Consider the following 21,187-nt stretch of genomic DNA (forward strand, 5'->3'; position numbering starts at 1 on the left):
AGCCTGGGAAGTACAATGTAATTGACAGCTAAATACAGTGTAATTTTTTTATTCCTTAACTCAAAATGCAATTTACTCAGTCATTAATCTTGGACAACTGCATATTCTGGAGAAACAGCATGTGATTTACCGAGCAATGCAACATTTGAGTGATTCCCTGGGGGTGGCTCCACGAAGACAAAGCTGCGTATAACTTGAGGTCCCAGCCATGCCCGCAGAAGGGTTACGTGATGCCTACATCCCTTTCTGCCTGCAAAAGTGGCCGATACCCGGAGCGAGCTCCCAGGGTAGCACAGCATCGCGTTTTGACTGCATCTAACCCGACATTTAAGAAACCCAGTTGTTGCAAGCAGAAGATGGTAAAAGCAGAGACAGCCGAAGGAAGAAACCCCATAGCCAGCGCTGGGATAGCCCCAGTAGACACCATCATCCCCCAGGTCCCACCTGCCATGGGACAGCTAGGGGGGAGCATCACCCTGGGGGGGCTGGGGCTCACCAGCTACATGGAGGAGACCTTTTTGCTGGGCTTCTCGGATGCAATCTCTTTATTTCTCCGGAGCTGGTTTTCCCATCTTGTTTCCAATCTGTAAAGTATCCAGTATCGTCCCCTCCTTCGCCGAGGCTGGGACATGGCCCCACACCTCTCCTGGGCCAGACGTCCCCCACCATCCCCATCTGCACAGGAACAGGGGGCAGAGGGTTTCCCAGTGCCACCCCAGCACCCACCTGGATTCCCAAGGGGGCTTCTAAATCTGCCTCGATGGGAAAGCGACCCCAGGAGAGCATGTCCCTTGGGTTGGGGAAGGGGTTGGGTGGGAAGGACCTGGGGACGCAGGCAGTTCTGTAGCAGACAAACACACAGCAGTCTCAAGCTCAGCCCATCACTGCCTAACAGTCTTCCCCCTTGGGCTGCTGTACCACCTGTGGTACACCAGAAATAAATAAAAATCAAACTTATGGGCACCAAGCAAAAAGAACCAAAAAACCCCACCCCAAAACCAAAAAAAAAACCAAAAAATAAAAATGGGGGGGGGTCCCTTGCCATTGAGAGCATGTGGTATTTATTAGGCGTAAATTGGCACACAAGAATAGGAAAGCATAGCTAGGTAGGGATTATTTTTTTCTTCTTAGCTACATGGCTTTGGATACCTGTCTGTAACCCCTCCCACGCACATACCAGCATTCCCACTCATTCACACCCACATTCTCAGTTGCTGACACGGAGGTATACCTCTTTTGTTAATTAGAATTACTTTTAATTAAAAATATATGTAAATTATATAGAGTGTGCACAGCTTGGAAAGAAAAAAAAAAAGAAGAAAAGAAAGCAAACTTCTGTTTCAATAAAAATTTTAACCCCTTTGAATCAGCTGCTTTGCTGGCTTAGTGTGACATCCTATGAGTTATTTGAACTCCCATGTATAAATAAATAGTACCAGGAAATTTTACACCTGAAAACTTCTGCAGTAGACATTTTTACTTACACATTTGCTTTTTCTTCTCTTCTTGCCTCCCCCACTCCTAGCCTCTCATGATCATTTTCTGCTCCTTTTAAACACATTTACTTAGTATCTCAACGCACCCAGACCAGTATCCCTTTTCCTTTTTTTTTTTTTGAGAGGAAGAAAAAGAACGCACGATAAAATGAAAGTCCAGGATTGCAAACAAGCATCATCATCAGCATTTTTATGAGCAAACTTTTTCCTTTCACTGTCTGCATCCTCTCCCCCTGCTTTTCCCCCCCTTGCAGCTGGCTCAGAGCCTCGCTTTCTGCATGCCGGTAAAAATTCGGCAGGAGACAAGCTGCGGATGTTTTCAAGTTTGAAAGATACCCTGCGCTTCCATCAGAGACAGCTGATGGACCGGGAAAGATCAGGAGATGGGAAGGAAAGAAGAGCGAGAGAATTACACGCAAGTGGGAAAGGAGATGAGTTTACGGGGCTTGTTCTTGCAGAGACGTGTTTTGGGGCGTTTGTAAGGAAACACGGCAGCCTGCAGGGAATGATTTCACTCATGTTACTACGCCTGGGTGAGGTAGGTACCTGCTTTTCTTATTCGTGGGTTCGTAAAACCTCGTTGTGTTGAAAAGTAACAATGATAATACTAATGGGAAAAAAAAAAAAAGAAACACCACTCCAAAATCCACCCTTGGTAAAAAGGGCCGGTGTCTTTTTTTGAGAAAATTGAAAGAAAATATATATATATTATTATTTATTATATAACATCGTCAACATCAACACCACAAAAAAAAAAAAGGTAACATCCTAGTTGTTTTCGTTCAAGCACTCTGACTGTGTTGAGAAAGGCAGCAGGAGTTTGGTGTCCCTTGGAGAACAAAAAGAGCAGGAGGGCAGGGGGGGATGAGGGCACAGGGCTGGTGGTGGCAACAACACAAACTGGGCAGGGACCGTGGCAGGGGAGAAGTGTGCCGATCTGTTGATTTTTCTTTTGAAACAAAAGAAAAAGGGGGGACGGGGCGGGGAGCAAGTCACACCGAGGCCGATGACTATTTCATCTGTGGTTTCAATCAGTGTCCGTCCCTCTCGAGTGCTACTGGTGAACATTCAGTTAAAGGAGTCTTGCAAAATACTCTCGCTTTTGTTATCGACAGGGTATTTTTTTCCTTTTCCTTTTCCCTTTTTTTTTTTTTTCCCCATGGCTAATGCTCTTGCACTTTCCTGACCGCCTCGTTAGCTGTTCTCGCTCCACTCTGGCACCATGCCCACGCCGTGGACCGAGTGGTACTGGTGGGGCGAAAGGGTTCGAGGCACGCCATGGGAATACAGGAACTCTGCGGGCTGTAAGCTGCTGGGGGGGGACTGGATGCCAGTTTGAGGTCCACACTGCCGGACAATGGGTTGGTGAGAAACCGAGGTTTGGTGCTGAAACATGCTATGGGTATCTCCTATTTGGGGGGAGGTATGGTTGGCCACGCTGCTGAGCCGGGGCATCAGCGGCCCCGAGGTGAAGTGGGCAGAGAAATGCTGGTAGGGTAACCTGTCCATCGGCTGCATGGCAGACACTGTGCAACTGCTGTAGGATGGCACGCTCGGCCACGTGTTACAGCTGATGTCTTCTAGGCTGGGCACGGGGTCCGTGGGGGGAGCGGAGCTGGCATACATACATGCTTGGCGCTGGGCTGATTCAGTCCTGTATGAAGTGTTCAGTCCCTGCTGCTGGGGGTAACTGGACCTGTAGAAAGGATCCTCTTCTGCCGGAGAAGTTTCCATGTAGGGCTTCTTGTAGGGATGCTCGGTGGTGGAACATTCCTCATCTGTTGGGAGAGAAAACTCCTGGTAGCAAACGACAATACTGTGCCCTCAGCTGAACCTCCCTCTCCATAATCCTCATTTTACCAAGGACACTGTCTGCACAGAGCTGATCCAGACGCTGCTCTCAGTTCTGTCAGGGCAAATCCAGATCCCTTCCTTGGAATCAGTCTTGCTGAAACCAAGTCTTGTACCTGGCCCTGTCTGCGGCACTGGGAAAGGGATTAGCTAGGAGCTCTGGGAGGAAAATCAAGGCTATAAGATGCTGGAGGGATCCCGAAGCTTAGCTTGCTTAGTAATACCCCATGCACATCCCCGCACCACGAAGATGCTCGTCTTTCTGCTGCCAGCACTTTGACCAGAGGAGTAACATCTGCCTGCAGATACAGTGCACCTAACAGCGTCCCCACCCCCAGCTGAGAGGCTCAGAGCTGATGCTGTTAACTAAAAGCCTTTACAATGATATATTTTCGCGATAAATGAGACAGAAATGGAGATCACAATAAAAATCCCCCCAGGAGAGCATCAGCAATGGCACAGTTGAGACAATCAGATTTGGAGTTTTACAGCCCCGGTCTTTAGCCGTGCCAAGGGAGCTGGGCACATAAATCCACACAGGGCTGTGTGCTGGAGCCAAGTGTAACAAAAAAGGAAAAGTAAATTTCACAGCTAGAAACAACAAGGCGCAGCTTGCAAAGCCCTTTGTTTTCTGCAGCATCCCGGACCAACAGAGAGAAGGAGATAAACAATTTAGGTGAAATCTCTAGGGAGAAGCAAAATGAATAAATGAATATGCACTTATTTATTCATTCGCAGGGTCATCAAATGAAATCCAGCTCTGCTGGAATGGATGGCAAAGTTCCCAGGGACGAGCACTTCACCAAGAGATTTTAAGGACAGCGAGGCAAGGGAAGGGGAGCTTGTTCTGACCCAGATTAACTTTGCTGCTGCTTCAAGAACAAGATTTCTGGTGCAGGCAGAAAAACATCCCACTTTGCTTAAAGCCCTCTTAGCTGCACCCTTTCAACAGGGGTAAAATTTGGAAGAATACTGCAAGAAATGGCCCTTCTCAAATTTTCTCAGCCAACTTGTTTTGAGCTGCAAAGTTTTTCACCCCCAAATTAGAAAAGGGAAAAAAAAAAAAAAGTTCCACAAAAAAGAGGGCTAAGAGCATCTGCCCCCCAAGAAGCACTTGCAAAAACACAGGTGTTGCTGCTGGGCTGCTCCAGCAAGAGCGCCCATGTCTCAACTTCAGAAGGTGCAGATGGACAGTGCAGGCACCTTTTGTTTCTTGTAAACGCGCACATGCGCATACCCTTATTGTTATAAACAGCCATGTGCTCTCTCCTGGAAGCTGCCCCCCCTCTGCTTATAAAATAACCCATTACTCCCACTCAGGTGTCTCCCAAATCCAGCTGGAACAACTGCTGCTGTTAATCTTCTTGGCCCAACAAACCCCAGAAAACACCAGGTACCGAGGTACACACCATGGGGACTTTCCCCTTGGTGTCCTTTGACTTTGTAAGAGCAGCTGCCTGTAAATTCAGCTGGAAAGCCGCAGTCCCATTTCATGCTTTCTTCCTGACAACAGCAAAACCCGGCTCCTTAGTCCCGGCAGTGCAGAGCCCTGATAATCAAGTTAGCTTCCTCCTCTGCCTGCTCTTAAATCGGGTCAGAAAGTAGGATGGGATAAGCGAGCAATGCAATCACGTCTTTAAAACAGCTGAAACAGTAAGCAGAGAGATGCAAAAGCGCGTCACTCTCCTTAATCCTGACCAGGTTCATTTTATATAGGAGCAGTGAGAGGATGTAGTCCCCTGAAAGACAAAAGCAGGTCTAAGCTCCCTCCTAAGCATGGGTCTGTCACAGGAGGTACATCTGGAAGAACTGCCCAAGCTCTAGCTTTTACAGACAGCCTAAAAGTTTTGGATCCCTAACCCACTACTGAGTAATAAGAACACTAGGGCAGAAAAAAAAAGTCTTGTAAAATGAAGCATTGTTCTGCTAATAAAGTTTTCAGCATTAAACCGCATTACTCTGCTGGCATTAGAAATCATTGGCTTGGGGTTTGACTGTTTATTTTATTTTTATTTTTTTAAATATACAACACAAACCAGTCAAACTCTGTTTTTCCGTTGTGTAAAAATGTGCCTGACTTACAACCTGAAGTTGCTGATTTTTCCATTTAGCCCAGACATTTCGCTGCCTGCCACAGCCTAGCCAGGCAGAGACGCAGCGTTATGGATCCGCTTCCAGAATTCATCGCAGGTGAAGAGAGAAAAACAAAAACAACCAGGATTTCAGTGGAAACCCTATAGGTGCCCTCTCTTCTTCTGTAAGCTTGCGCCATCGCTCTACTGGCCTCTCTAGAGCCAGGCTCACCGGCGCCATGTGTGGAAAGGGCACCATCACTCCAGATTTTAAGATGCGTAAGGACACCGTACCCATCTCCAAAGAGGACATAGTCACTAACAAAGGATTACAGCCTACCCTAAGAGCTTCTGCCTGCCCTCTGGCCCCTTTTCCAATTATTTTCCCATCTATGTAACCTCAAAGTGCTGGAGAGGGAAGAGAACAGTCCACCACCATCATCAGGTGGGATGATGCCCACCAGAGATCCTCAGCTGGTGCCAGCTGATGAATTTACACTGGTCCAGGCTCTCTAGTCTGATCTGGCATTGTCCCACCACCAGAGCCACCACAGAGCAGGTGAAGTGTATCCCCATGGCATGTGGAACAGATCGGGGGGTGGAAAGGGGACATCTTCAAGGAAGAGAATGGCAAAAGGAGGAGAAGTCAAACAGAGCTCCCACGCAATGCTGAAGGCTGCAGTTTAAACTCATCCCCCACCTGCTCTGGAGCCTGGACAATCCATTTCAAGGCCATAATCCTCTCCCTAAAGGTCCTCTCACCAACTCGGCAACAGCATAAGCAGGACATAGGAGATAACTGTCTGGTCTGCTGTGGGTTTGATTCTTGATGTTGGTTGCCTGATAGCACTTCGTTGTCCTTTCGCCGTTACCACCGAGCCCTAGAAGACACCTCTGGGAGGTACTGACCATCCTGGGAGATGCTGACCTCCTCCGCTTTTGTTGCTATTCTTGGAAGCCAAGGGTGGCGATTAGCTCTTGTGACCAGCCCCTCGATACTGCGCAAACCTCAAAAAGCAAAAGGTTCTGCCAAGCAGGGGAAGCTGCCAGCGCTTGGGAGAAGCTGCTCCGAAGTGGATCCAAGGAAAACGGAGCCTGCAGAATGGGGTGGAAACTGGCTCCCTCACAAGGAATTTGATGATCTATCTAATGAAGGAGCTTGAGCGAGAGCATAAGCAGTTCCAAGATTTCCGGTATTTACTACTTCCAGCTGGGTTGTAAATACCACACAAATGGCTTTTTAAATGGAATTTTCCCAATTCCAAGATTAGGGCCATCCAGAATGAAATGCAAACATGTAAAATCTCTGGACTTCAGGGTGCACTGGGCCCACCTCTTCCCCTGGTGTAAATCAGGAGAGGTCCTTCCCAATTCTTGACAATCAGCTCCCCAGGACAGAAGACAATGAAGAATGGGACCCAACTGTTTTAGTTTTCAAAGCTCAATCACCCTTCCAGGGCATTACAGTAGGTTCGCTCTGACTTCGTGAGGGAGACACAATGGGTGATTATCACTAACACTGTTGTTTTATCCAGTCTGGTTTCTAGTGTGAATCTAGCATGAGCCTGAATAACCAATACCACTATGCAAGACTGACAAAGGTTGTCCAAGAAGAAAAGAAAAAGGCAGATTCAGTCAAAATGAACATCTCTAAGGGCAAATAAGACATACATCCTAGGGCGTGAAAAGCTAAGACACGCTAGTTGTTTCAGCAATTGCAAGGTTTGCATTACGGCTGTGTTGCATTGCAGGGGAACACGACAGAAAAGATTGGGGAGCAGAGACAATCCAACACCAAAAGCTGGAACCTCTTCCCGAGGCAGTGAGTTGCCAGCACTGCCTGCAGAGGCACAGGAGACACCTCCTGATGGGAGAGCGGGATGCTTACGTTAAGCCGCTGGAACTACAGTGCCACAAGCAACGTGGCTGCACAGCAAAAGCTGGGGGCACACCAGCCCCCTGAATATCTCCCCACCATGCAGGCAGGCTCTTCTTCAGCCTTGGTGCCCCAGCAGTCACCTTGCTCTGGGCTCCACTGCATCTACCCAAGCTGCAAACACTGCCGGCTGCGGCATGGCTCAAGCCTTGGCCAGCTCATTGCATCTCCTAACATCAGCAGGACGAGCAGCATGTTCTCTAAGGAGACATCCCAAACCTGACTTCTGTCCTACAGATTCTCTGAGTGAAAGAAAAGCTGGGTGGGATGAGGGAGAAATGAGTTCAGTTAACAAAGAGGTCTATCTACCCTAACAGTGCCTGTTCTTGAGGAGAAGGGGGAAAAGGCATTGCTTCATCTCCATTGGCCTCATCAGAGCAGGAAGGAGATGAAAGATATATTCTTCCCGACGGTCAGGGTCATGTCCAAGCTAGGTGGCTGAAGGACACGGTCCTCGCTGGTTGGAGCCGGTGGATTCTGCCACGTCCCTCTTCTCCCTCAGAGTGCCAACATGACAACTTTTATAACCTCCCCAGGGAGAGGCTGTTCCAGTCGCCTCCTGTTCAGCATCACAAGCATCCCAGAAATCTGCCAAGTGGTTGAGATTGTGTAAGGCTGGGAGGGAGCAGAGGTTTAGAGGGATGGCTTTTTAGTTCACAGGAAGTCTGAGGGAGAGGATAACACAAGGGAAAACAAGCCCCAGTGCCCTAATTGGGACGTAAGGCTAAAACGAAAGACAAAGCAAGCTGCCTGCTGGTAAGCCCTTTTGGGCTTCTCCAAGCACAACAATGAGAGAGGGAGAGATGGAGAACAACTAGAAAAAAAGGCAAAGCTCTAACTCATCTTTGTCGCAGCCTTAAAATCCACTACAAGAACTGAGGCCGCTCCTTCGTAGGATACAGGATTGGAGTTAATCCACCCTCTCAAGACCAGTGCCTTTGTGAAATGCCATAAGCCATCTCAGTGTGGAGCTGGGATACAACACAGGATGATTCTCGCCTTGAAGACTGCCGTTCCCCAGCGTTCAGCATGTTCAGAAGGTGCCTGGAGCAGCGATCCCGTTGCACCACACCGGGGTCATTCCCAACGGGGCAACCCCGCGCTCCCACCTGTGCACCAGGAATTGCCAGATTTGGGGCTCTGGGATGTGTCCTTCCTTCCTTCCTCACCCAGGAGAGCATCACCTCCCTGAAACAGAGGAGCCTTCAGAGATAACATCCCTTCGCAGCCCTGCTGCTCTCCCCTAATGTAACTTCATATCAGATCTCCAGAGTGAATCCATCTTGACTTGACAGCTAAGAACAACACTGTCAACCACAGAGCTAAATCTTTGTCTTAGGTCACCAAGGAAGTAGAAGTTGAATAGGGTGCCTTTGAGTTGCTCAAATACAGACCTGTTCTTAACTGAGCCTAAACCAAGGCCTGACCTCCTGATTAAAAAGGATACAGAGAAACATCATGAGATGTCAAAGCTGGAAGGAGCCATATCTGAGAGACTATCTCGGAAAACAGTGGTGGTATTTGCTACAGAAGATACAGACACCAGCTGGTCTCAAACCCAGTTGAATTGCCCTCTGCCCCCACGAGCACTTATCTGTAACCCCAGCCTTGCGAAAAGGAAATAATCTGTTTGAGATAAATCCTAAACGGACTGAAGAGGAGTCAATGTTTGGGGAGCTGATGATCCAATGAAACCAATAAAGCTTCCAGTCCAGAAAATGGACAAAGGTGCATCAGGAGTGAACACACTCTTCCTTTCATGTTTTCTTAGATGGTCAGGCTTGTTAAAAGTCATGCAGGAAAGTAGGAAAGCAGGAGAGCTGTGAGGGAAAGCCTAGTATTACACTTGGAAAGGAGAGGCTGGAAAAGGAAGAAAAAGAGGAATATTATAGGTAAGGTTATTTTCCCAAATTCAGTGAAGATCCTTGCTCAGTGCTAGAAGAAAGTGCCACGCTCAGCCCGAGTTTGAGATGAAACCTTGGATCACGTTCTGATTTATCTGAACAGAATTGCTCATCTCTAGTGACTTTTTTTCTTTTTAATTAATTTCACTTTGCAAAGAGCTGCTTGGCAGCTTATGTTGGCTCTCTGTTTCCCATTAACTTTGTGTTTCTTTTCTTTAAGCCCTGGTGGCTGTTTTCGATTTACTAGATGCATGGGGAGGGGGAAAAAGGCACAGGGAGGGAAGCAGAGGCTCAGGCTCCTGAGACGTACAGCTTCACGGAAGAAGCCGGTGGTATCGGACAGGACACTGCTTCTCTTTGATTAAAGCATTTGGCGGCTTTGATAAAAGGCCCTTAACTGCTTGTGCCACTCAAGCCATCGTAGAGATAATGAGGGGCCATCAGCCGTACAGAGGAGGACTCTCTTTGCCAGTCTCCTGCACTTTTGCAAGGGCCACGCAGGCCAAAAGGGGCCGGGGAGCTTATTACAGGGCAGATAGTCGTCTCTTTTGTGACAATAAGAGGAAGTGAGATAATTGGGGGATTGAGGGAAACCACCCATGGAGACACCACTTAGCGGGAATCCCAAAACTGGAAGGAAACCTCTGTTGATTCCTTATCATGTTACAATGTGGAGGCGAATGATGAATTGCCCTGCCGTGCGGGGACACGCAGCAGTCGGAGATTGTCCAAAGGGTTTGTTGCCGTTTGGGCCAGCTTGTTTTGGTTAGTTTTTGCAGAGAAGGGGAAGAGGAGCGGTGAAAGCTCAGCTCCCAGGGCAAAGGAGCACTGAGGACGGATCGCAGGCTGAGGGATGCCAAGGGCGAAGGGGACCTGCCTTTCCATTGCCAACAGCAGGGCTTTGCAGCAACCCGGTTGTGTCCCAGCACCTTGTACCCACAGTCCCACACCAGCACGGGGGTAGCAAGGGGCACACACCCCACCTCTGACCTCAGGGGACACTCTGGGAGGCCACTGCGGCTCCTTATTCCCTACCTTACAGCTAGCTCACGTCTAGCATCACCATTTCCAATCACAGCTTTGATACACTCTATATGAGCACGAAGGTCACCTGCTCAGCTGGAGGAGTCAGAAAATTATGCGTTTTCCACTGTTTAGCTCAGTGTCAGGAAAATATTAAGATTTTTCAACTTTTTTTGGTTTGCATATATATACTCGTACACAACACATGTGATGTTGCAACATTCAGGGGATTCACCAAGGATGTGAGAGAGATTTCCACTCCCCTCCTGCCTCATCTGCCAGCACTTCCCAGCATCCGCTACCTTAGACTGTGTGTCTACACGGCACATCCCAGCACCCCAGGGGTTACGTTACTAAAAATAATGACATGTGGCCGACTGATAGGACCGTGCAGGGAAGCAGGAAGGGATCTGCTGTGGGGAGAGGCTACCAGCCTGAAGAAATTCTTGGTGCATTCAAATGCCATGGTGCGTGCCGACTCCTGTTAGCTTTTCCCATGCAATGTAGACTAAATCCTGAGAAAGGGGAACAGGGGTAGGCAGTAACCACCTCCTGCCCACCCCATAGGGCTGCATTCAGCCCTGGAAATTCCCCATTTTCTTTTGAGTGTCTGGGGAGGAGTTGATCTGAGGCTTTTGCTATCTCAGTCCTGCAAGTGTTTCTGCATCTAAGCATTCCCTTTGCTTTGGGAGAGGAAGGGACAGACTGGAGACCCCTCGCTCCTGCCTGAGAACAATTATCCCATCGATATCATGGGGCTCTTCACGCCAGGACGAGCTGAGCAGTCAGTGTAAAGCCCTCACAGTTTGATCCCTCAAGCTCTGTCAAAGCAGGTCAGTCGCACCAGAGGGGAACGAACATGGATATCATGATTTTCAATCCCACGCCCCGTTCATTAGACCGAGCATTTAAGTGGAATTGCTTTCTGCAGACAGACAACTGTCTCCCAACTGCGATAGTCTTAGTTGAAAACTGTGCAAAATCCAAGCTGTCAAGGTATCTCCACTCAGAGATTAACCCTGTCTGAGGGGCTAGGGAGACAGATAAGTCATCTTTATCTCCAGCACCAGCTATCTTACTGAATGTGGATTCAACGTGGGTGAAAGGTACTGCCACCCCTCCAAACAGCTCGCTCCCAGCCCAGCAGCGGAGATGGGGTTTTAGGCTAACACCGGTGAGAGTGGTTTCCTAATCCAGCCTGGGGTTGCTGCCCGCCTCCAGCACACAACCTGCATCCCTTGTTCGTCCTCAAGTGTCACCATAAAGCAGGCTGGGGCTGTTCATCAAGGGGGAAACGTCAGAAAACCCCACTGACAGCCTGGTAGGAAGGAGAAAGCACTGACTGGGGAGCAGCCAAGGTCTGACCTTTTCTCTTGGTGCAGTGGTAGATCTGGCTGTGTTCCTGGGAGATCGGGTAGGGGTTGGCAGGCGGTAGCAGGTCCTGGGAGGTGCTCGACACCCCGTTCTCGCACTGGTACTGGGAGCCCAGGTTGGAGGAGGCGGAAAGGACCCTGGTCTCACCACTGAAGGGGCTGTGATTCGAGGACACTTTTTGTCTCACTGTGCTCCTGGGAACAACCGGGTACTCTTTACTAAAAGCAAAGAAACAAGAAAAAAAAAAAAGAAACAAGGCAGAAAAGCAATCAATTAATAAATAGATCGGTGGATTAATAAATGAAGACAGCACATTAGTGTAATGGTGTTTGTTTAGACTTTCAGGGAGAGACATCCCTCCCAGAAGACTGCAGCCCCGTCACACTTTATCCATGCTGCACTCTTCTATTTCACTTTCCTTTTAGTATCTTTCCCTCAGATTCATGCCTCTTCCACCACAACTGCTATTTTACACCCATACATAAAATAGATACATACAGTTATAGCGAAATACGCAAGATTTGTATTTACATATTATGATAGCTTTTACAAATTATATACTATTTATATTGTATATGTGGATGAGCACGTGTGTAAATAAAAACATCATTTCTGCCAAGCTGACTTAGCAATGGATTAAATATTTAGGTCTACTTTTCCCCCTTATGGTAGTTGTCCTCATTCCTTTTCTGCAGGGTCTGCCAGCCTGGTTGTCCTGGATGGGGGATCCCTGGACCAGAGAATAAGCTCCACTCCAGAGCCCTCAGAAAAGAGAAATAAATAACTCACCAAGACCTGATGCACACCAGAACCACACACCTCAGTGGAGCCAGGCTAGGAGGGTGAGCACTAATGGAAAGTCTGGTTTACTCCCTCGCTCTGAAATCTGGTTTGAAGCAGGGACGTTTTGCCAACACCGGCTGGAAATCCCCTCTCCTACAAGACCCTACACACAGCGTGTGTTTTGGAGACATTTCTCCAAGCACATCAGCAACGTGGCTGGACGAGATTATTCCTGCTCAGCAGGGGGGAGAACCAAAGCTGCGTAGGGCGTCTCGGAGACTTCAGGTGATGTGCAAGCTGCCTCCTGGGCTGTCTCCAAGACAGCTGGGTGCTCCCTGAACCCAAGGGCTTGCTAAAATGCATAAAGATCAGGTAGTACAACAGCACCTTGCAAAGTGCCACCAGGCTCAGAGCAGTCACAAACTAGAGCCCAGATTCCAACACAAGCTTTCTTCTTTGAGGCTATAACAGTTGGACCAAGCTGGCTTTGAGGTACCCTACTCACCTGCCCAAAACCATTATGCTGGAGCAAGGGCAGATCCTTAAATCCCATCAACCGGCTCACCTGGCCACCTACACGTGGAAGAGGAGCCCTGAATCTCCTATTATGCCCCTTAGAGAAGGCCTATCACTGTAGCAACTCACAACTTATTTACAAAATTTAACAATACCAATTATATAAACCTACTCACAGCAGGGAGCTTTCATCCAAACCACTGCTGTGGTGGCTGCCAGAAACATCAGCAACTGAGCTGTAATGGAGGGGAAACTCACCCAGGAGCTCAAAACCAAATAAATGTGTCTCTCATTGTGCCACGAAAGCTTTCCAAACCCCGGGCACTGGTGGCTTGCCAAGGAGAGCCTATTCCAAAGGTGGAGTTTCTTCCCCTGGAAGCCCAGCAGCTTCTCCCGGCAGCGCTGGCAGGAGCACGGCTTTCCAACCACTTGGGCTGGCCGACCAGGCAGCTTTTTCCCAGAACTGAAGTCCAGGCTGCGTACGAGGAACAAAAGAGAGATGGACTGGGAGGAAGCAGAGACTTATCCCTCAGATACAGAAGACAGCAGTGGATGCCAGGGTATGTGGTGGGCTTCAGAGGACCTCTTTGCCTGTGGGTACCCAGCACTACTGTTTCCACCCCAGGAGCTCTTGCTGGAGGGCAGCTTTTCAGGAAGGTCAAGAGCTATGGCCTTCAAACCTCATGGGTGGCCTTCAAACTTTTTGGATGTCCTTCAGATCTTCCAGGTTCTAGGGGATCTCCCAGACCTACCAGGTCATGGTTTTAAGCTGCCTGCTCCTGTCATGCTCCACTTTCACACGGCGATCCTCATGGAGATAGCGCCAGCATGACACCTCAAAGCTGCATCCCCACCATGTTTCCCTTCCAAGAAGACAATCCACAGGGAGGTGACCCATCGACCTTGCCCTTTGCTCTCCTCCCTAATTAGAGGCTGCTGCATGGATTGGCTGGTTCCTTCTTCTTCAGCTCCAACACCACCAACGCCCAATTCCCCAAGAAATGACAGAGCCTCTTTTTTTTTTTTTGGTGGGGTACCTGAGAGCGACGATGGAGGAGAAGAAGGAACATACCACGGCATGATGCCACATCATGTTCTCTGTGGCTTTTTTGGAGGATATAGAGATGACTCCTTTCACAGTTTCTCCCTGCTTCAGCGAGGGAAGAATTGGATGTCTCTGAGACATGGGATTAGATCTGAATGGGGGTTTCTCACAGTAAATTCTCACAGTAGCTCACAGGGACCCCATCAACATCAGACCCTCGCTGTGCGATGCACCACACAAACACTAAGAAGCCATCCCTGTCGCAGATACTTCTCACCTAAGTCAACACTTTCTCTTTCTCAATGGAGAGCTGAGAGGAGGAAAATTTGACCACTGATTGTTTTTTCTTGATAAAAAAATATTTTCTTTCCATAATGGAGCTGTATGCCTGAAACAGCAATATTTTTACCCTGAGTGCCAACATAGGTGGTGTCAGGATCCCACATTCCTGTTGCGCACTGGGGAACAAATGCCTCTCAGAATGCATTTCCCAGGGGACATGGCAGCCTCTGTGGCCATAAGAGAGGACCGTGGTGTTCTGCGGGAGACATGGCATGAGCAGAGAGTCACACTGGACCGGGAACAGGTTGGAGACACCAAGTTTCCCAACGGCAGTTCCCAGGAGGTATTGCAATGACTTCTCTCCAGACTGAAATATTTCCATTTCAGTCAAAACATGTTGGGTGCTATTTTTGCCAAAAAATCAACTCTTTGAGGAGGGAGAGGAAGGAAAGTATTTTCTCACTAAATATCTAAAATAGTCTCTTTCTTTTACTTTGCCATTTTTCTATGCACAAAGGCAGTTATCTCTGTATTACTACCTTTTTCTTCCTTATAGGAGCTGAGCTTGAATAAAGAGATACCTTTGGTACCTTGTAAAGCAACAATCATCTTGAAACATTTATACTGTTTCCTGAGCCCACTCAATATGCAGTGTGCACAGCTACCATTTTAGTTTGTCCTTCAGTCCTTAAAAATGTATCAGAACCTATTTTTTTCAGTGCCTAAAAGTCACTATTCCCGAAATAGCTGGTTGTAATCCTGGGCCACAGTTTAATGGAATGAAAGGTTTTGTTCACCGCTGGCATAAAATGACTGTTGTGTCCAGAAATTTTGCTGTCCAAATAAATTGTAGCAAAGTAGGAAGGGAAAAAGCACGTTAAAGCTTGACTTACACAGGCAATATAGGAAATTGTCCCCACAGCAAGGAAGAGACTGTTGTTCCTGAGCCAGAATGTGAGTTAGTTTTACGTGGTGGTGTTAATGGGCTACATTTTTTTTGCATTAAAAATTGTAAAATTAGAAGAAAAAAAAAAAAAGTTGGTTGGGGAAAGAATTTACAAGGAAGGAAGCTGTCACTGGTCTATTTAAAGTCTGTTGGAGGCTAATGATGAATATTCAGTTACTGTAGTTGGTGCATTACAATAGCAGAGGGGGACGAGGCGGAAGGGGGGAGCCGCATTGCGCAAGGTGCTGTACACTCTCTGCACCACCAGACTTCCAGCTGAAGGGCCACCAGACAAGAATATTACTTTGATTTTCATTAAAGCTTGGGGGAAGAAATCAGGGATGAGGTCCAAGTCTATCGTGAAGGCACTCAGTCCTGCAGTCCGGACTCAGTTGTTAACTCCCACCTGGCTAGATGTTTCGCAGACCCATAAGATCGGACACTGGCTCTGCATAACCTTTTCCTAACAGCACACACATTCCTCTTCAGAGTTCATCATATAACCCCGACCCTACAGATCAGGCCTCACAAGTGAATCCTTCCTGCATTTCCCGAGCACTTCCACCCAGATCAGACCTCCACCGGGTGGAATTAGCAAACTCGGTCTCATTTTCTCTCACGACATCCCCCCCCCTCCCCTGGCCAAATGACGCCCTCACCGTGACAGACTCAGGAGGTCCGTAAGATCACTTACGCCACAAATTCATTTCTAGCAAAGAATTCAAAGGAGCAAATATTCTTATCACTAAGAGTAATACTTTTCAATGTATTTTCACATGCAGCTTTGAAGTGCAGCCAATGCATAGTAAATGCAACTGCTAGACAAAAACTTTGTCAAAAATCTCTTTGAAGATCCCTGGTTTATAACTGGGAAGCTTCTGCTTCTTGAAGCATCCAACCCCTACTGGCCCTAAGCAAATTATTTTAGAAAATGCTTCTGATATTTCTGCAACAAAGCATTATATACCAAGGCTTTCCAGAGCTGCTGTAGCTCATGGTAACAAGACTTCAAAAGACTTATTAAATGTCAGGTCACAAGGATCATACTGATATCTGTTCAAGGTCAAGATGAGGCATGATATGGAAGAGGATTTCCCCATGGTTAGCTGCTGCCAAGTTCTTACAACATCCTTTGAGGCCCCGAGCTGGGCACTGTCTAGATCTCATTCACAATGGCAATTGCTAGTCTAAAATCTGACCAAAGGTATATCAGTAGCCAAACACAGTGATTCCCCTTCCACTCTTTCCAAATTGCCAGGAGATTTTAACTCCTCCTTGGTCAGTCACTACGAAAGGATAAACGTTTGCCGTCCTATCAGTCCTGTCCCTTCCACCCACCCAGCACAGTGGTGCAGAATAAGACCCCAATTCCAGATGTGCAAATCTAACGCAAAGGCATTCGGGTTTATACTTCCCAGGCCACCAATTGCTGTCCTTCCTGCTGAGACTTGGAAAGAAATGGAAGTCAGCCATAACAGATATAGAAAGAGGAAGAGAAAAAAAAATGACTGGAATAAATACAGCATCTCCCAGGAAAAAAATAAACCAGAAAACAATTGTCAATTCTCAAAGTGCATTCATTTCAGCTTATTTTCAGCATATTGAATTAAAATTGAACCACTCTCAAGAGGCTGTCTGGAGAGTCTGAAGTGGATAAACTACAGCAGGAAAGGACTTGGTAGGAGAGGAACTACTGAGTACTTCCCTCAGTCTTACCCTCAGATCAAATGTGAGCTCTCTGTACATGGGGACTGCAGGCAGAAAATAATACCCTAGACTGGATGTCTAGTAATGTAAGTCAAAAAGTTCACTGAGAATTATGGGGGGCTGTTCACTGCAGCATTCTCCACCAACATATCAAATGTCCTGACCTTCTTGCCAGAATGTGAAGGGATCCAATAACCCTGGTTTGGGTGCATGCATGGTATGTTAACAACCAGTGCCTCCATCACTCATCGGAGCAGTGCAGCCCAAAGAGATCACTGCAACAACCCCAAGAACCAGCAGTGGAAAGAACCAGCTAGAAATCCAGAGCTATCATTATCAAGCAAATAAAAAGCTAGATTCCTGCAGACAAATACCACTGTTCACGTTGGAGTAAGAGGAACAAGAGAAGAGTTGGAGAATGGATGTTGGCCAACAGAGACAGCATCAGCATCCTTTACATGCTGGGCTGAGCTTCTGCAGATCCGGTCCTGCTGGGCAGATCCCCTGAAGAAGGGGCAATGGAGGAAACTGCAGCTACCCTGTGTTTCTTGATCTGACTTTCTCACTTTAAGAGCTGTGGATACCCTCCAGTGAAGTTTGCAGAGCCTTAATTTGGATTTCATCTGAATTCCATCAAATTCTATAGAATACAGTTCAAGCCTACATTTTCCACTGGGGCTTTGACCAGGAAAATTTCCTTGGGGCCGTTTGCTAGAGGAAAGCATCATCTCTCTAACAGATGCTATAACTCTAAGTCTCACACTGAAAATGTTTCAGACAGCATGTGGCTCTTGGGAGATTTCAGTGACAGAACATGGGAAATGAAAGTGGATGTAAAGATGCAACAAGAAGATGCAAGAAGAGCAAGGTTGTTTGCAGTGGACCGAGACCTATTTGCATTAGTCAGACCGGTGCCTGTCAGTCTAACATGATGTTAGTGTGCCAGGGTAGACAACCCGTTTGGAGCCTGGAGGCTCATTCATTTATTCTACTGGCACCCCAAAATGCACGGTCTTCTCCATTATGCCAGCTTTGAATCACGGTACTGATTTTATATCCTTTGCATCTGGCCCAGTTTCTGTTCTCGGTTACACCACAAAACCTTTGGAATAATTCCTTTCGAGCCAGGAAGATTACTGTGGATTAATGCCAAAGGCAGCAAACTATGGCTCGTGATCTTTGACAGAGAAAACATATACATAGCATCGAACTACACTGCCACTCCTCTTTGTGAAGTGGATCATTCTAGATTTTTGTCTCACTCTGAAAGGGCCCAGGATACCCATCAAGGGAGCTAAGAGCCACCCTTTCATGTAATCATCCCTCCTCTCAAAATCTTTCCCAATAAGAAGCTTCAAGGACTAAGTTACATTAATTTGAATGAACAGTAACTAGGGCCTGAGACTTCCAGAAGCTCTTCAGCCCCCATAATAACTGCTGAAGACAATGGGAGTTGCAGATGATCAGCAGAAATTGGTTAAAGGGTTTAACAGAACTGCTCTTTTACAGGGCTCTAGCCCCAGACCCACAAACACTTCTCCCCTGCTGTCTTTTAGCAGTCACAGATTGAAAAAAACCCCAAAAGCTACGACTTGCACACAAGTCCCCAAATCACCCAATAGCTGTGGTTTATTGGTACAGCTCCATTGACTCTCACGCCTGGGGAATTTTAAGGGCAAAGTCCTACACTGGCATCTGCAACCGAGATTTCATCTCTCTGCATAAGCTTCACCCTCTGCAGATTTCTGCTGCGTGTTTTGCTCCTGCTCTCCACACCAAATTCCCCTTGGCACAGGCAGAAGTTCTAAGTGGAGACAAAAGGAATTTTTACAGTACAGAGGGGCAAGAGATCCGAAAGGAACACATTGCCTAAAATTCCCAGCATCACAACTACATAATTTTTACCTGATTTATGTTTTTCAATTGCAACATGACCACAAGATATAAATGCAGCATAACTCACATCCCTCTACACATTTTCCTCTAGTGTGTTTTCCTGTTTCTTTTTTTTTTTTAAATTTTTTTTTTTTAAATCAAGGAAATAACAAACTTGATCTCATGCTCAGAAACTTGAAAACTTTAAAAAACCTGTCCTCCCAGAACACTCATCCTGTCAAAGAAACAAAGGCAGTGGGGGGAAAACGAACGTGTATCCGAAGTCTGTGTTCACTGGAATTTGGATCTCCCTGGAGCTCATGGCTATTCTTTTTGAATGAAGTCATCTGCTGCTGAAAGGCTTAATATCACTACTGAATGAAATTTTCTACCTGGACAGACTTATTAACTTTTCTTCTGGGAAATAGGAGAAAAAACAACACGGAGGCCTTGTGAAGGAGAAAGCCAGAGAGGGATGGACTTGCAAAGACATCCCCATCCACCCCGCAAAGCTCCCGTCCCCAGAGGCCACTCGGACCAACGCGTTGCTCTTGCTTGGCCAGAGCGCACGGAGGCGAGCAGAGATGGAGGGAGAGTCTTTTACAAGGCACCCGAGACCTCGCTCTGAACTCACTCTTGGCGCTGGAAGTTTTCTTTCTTCCCGGCTTCGTCTTCCTTCCTCTCAGTCCATACCATTTGCCAAGGGTAGGTGTTCAACGGACGACTCATCAGGCCAAGCCTCCACCGGCACCTAGACCTACTTCTACTTCACCCCACTGCAAGACCTGCTCTGAGGCGAGTGAAATCATTTTGGACCCAGCAAAGTGGTCTCCCTCACATCCTCTGACAGCCAAAACTGCAAGGAGACCACCACAGCTGGCCAGATGGCAATTCTTTCTATTAGGATAAAAATGGGATGCCACAAGCCAGCTCAGACACTTGGCTGGACCAGCGCTGCCTCGCAGCCTTGCCTGCTGGGCTCTGCTTCTCCCAGGGTTGCTTTCAGCTAGGAGATGCCCCTCTGCAATAGCCCTAGACAGGGAATTCAGAAACACTTGAGATTTAAATAAAGAAAACGTAGAAGCGCCGAGGCTTTCCTCAGCACAAAAAATTAATTCTCTCCACAGCTATACCCTTTAATGAAATGATCAGTGACCTGACGAATGTCAGGTCACTAGTTTCCAGTACAAAAGGCTGTGCGCTGGTTTAAAAAAGTGTGGTTTTTTCCAGCTACTTTCTCTCTATAATGAAGGAATAGCACTGAAAGTACCTCCCACCATATTCTCCAAGGGCACAAATAGACATCACTCCCCTAAAGCCAAGATACACTTATACCTGCCAGCTGGGGAGCGGGTCCATCACTGGGAAACAACTTCACTACATCTGCACGCGCACACACACACACACACACATTTGTATATTAAAATATAATTTTTATACATATTTAATTATATTTTAATATATATTTATATGTTAAACCTATATAAACCCACAGAGGCTGGTCATACTTCTCTAACATACTCAATCCTGAATGGTTCTTTATCTTATATATGCAATTTATTTTTTATATATATAATTTATTTTATATATGTTTTCATATATTTTTATATATAATTTTGTATATATTCAGATATATATAAAAACCCACAAAGGTGGGCACATATTTGTCTAATATATCCAACCTTGAATGGGTCTTTATTTTACTATAATAATCTTATCCTGCTCTCCCTTAAAAAAAAAAAAAAAAGACATCTTTGTAAAGGTACACAGTCATTTCTATGCTATCAGTACAGAGGATAAGTTATTAAGGAAGTGAGCATCAGAAATTATCCTGTAAAGTCAAGGCTGTGGATTTTAACCCTTTCAACCCTGCCAGGTCTGAGCGGCTGTATTTATATATTCCAAGTGTTTCTGTTCACTGTGTCATCCACTATGACCACAGGCGTGCATAAAAATGCCAAGCAATTTTTAGCACAAGCTCAGCATGGCTAGATGCCATGCTCTTCATATGGCATGAAGCCCTTCTAATAGTCCTCACTGTTTTACCTCCTCCCTCCCGCTCCAAAAAACCCCACGATGAATGTAAACCTTCAAATCTTTCCATTGACTGTAATGAAAGGGTAGTTTAGCAGCAAAAATGTGTGGGGGACATCGTTACTCAAGTTCCAGCAGAGGTTGGAAGGCTGGCACAGGAGGGAGGGGGAGAAAAGCTATTTCAAGTGGTAGTGCACCCATAAATAAATAAATATTGACATATGCCAGGATCTGTGCTGTCGTTGGAAAGGGCAGGCAGGGAACACAGGGCACATTCAGAAGACCACAGAGATGATTTAGATTGAGAAGAGTAAGTGTTATATATACATTTTTTTATATATAT

General features: G+C 46.8%; 1 protein-coding gene across 3 annotated transcripts in view; it reads right to left on the reverse strand.

Annotated features, from left to right (window-relative positions):
* Positions 1–1,234: 1,234 nt before the first annotated feature.
* TBX5 (T-box transcription factor 5) overlaps positions 1,235–21,187 on the reverse strand; it is a 45,776-nt gene continuing 25,823 nt past the window's right edge. For all 3 annotated transcript variants that reach the window (XM_069795317.1, XM_069795316.1, XM_069795318.1), the window contains exons 8-9: positions 11,648–11,874; positions 1,235–3,274 (exon numbers count right to left, since the gene is read on the reverse strand). In XM_069795317.1, the coding sequence (XP_069651418.1) occupies positions 2,691–3,274; positions 11,648–11,874 (811 nt within the window). In that variant the 3' untranslated portion in view covers positions 1,235–2,690. The remainder of the gene's footprint in view (positions 3,275–11,647; positions 11,875–21,187) is intronic.

The sequence above is a fragment of the Haliaeetus albicilla genome, chromosome 10, assembly GCF_947461875.1.
Source record: "Haliaeetus albicilla chromosome 10, bHalAlb1.1, whole genome shotgun sequence".
NCBI lineage: Eukaryota > Metazoa > Chordata > Aves > Accipitriformes > Accipitridae > Haliaeetus > Haliaeetus albicilla.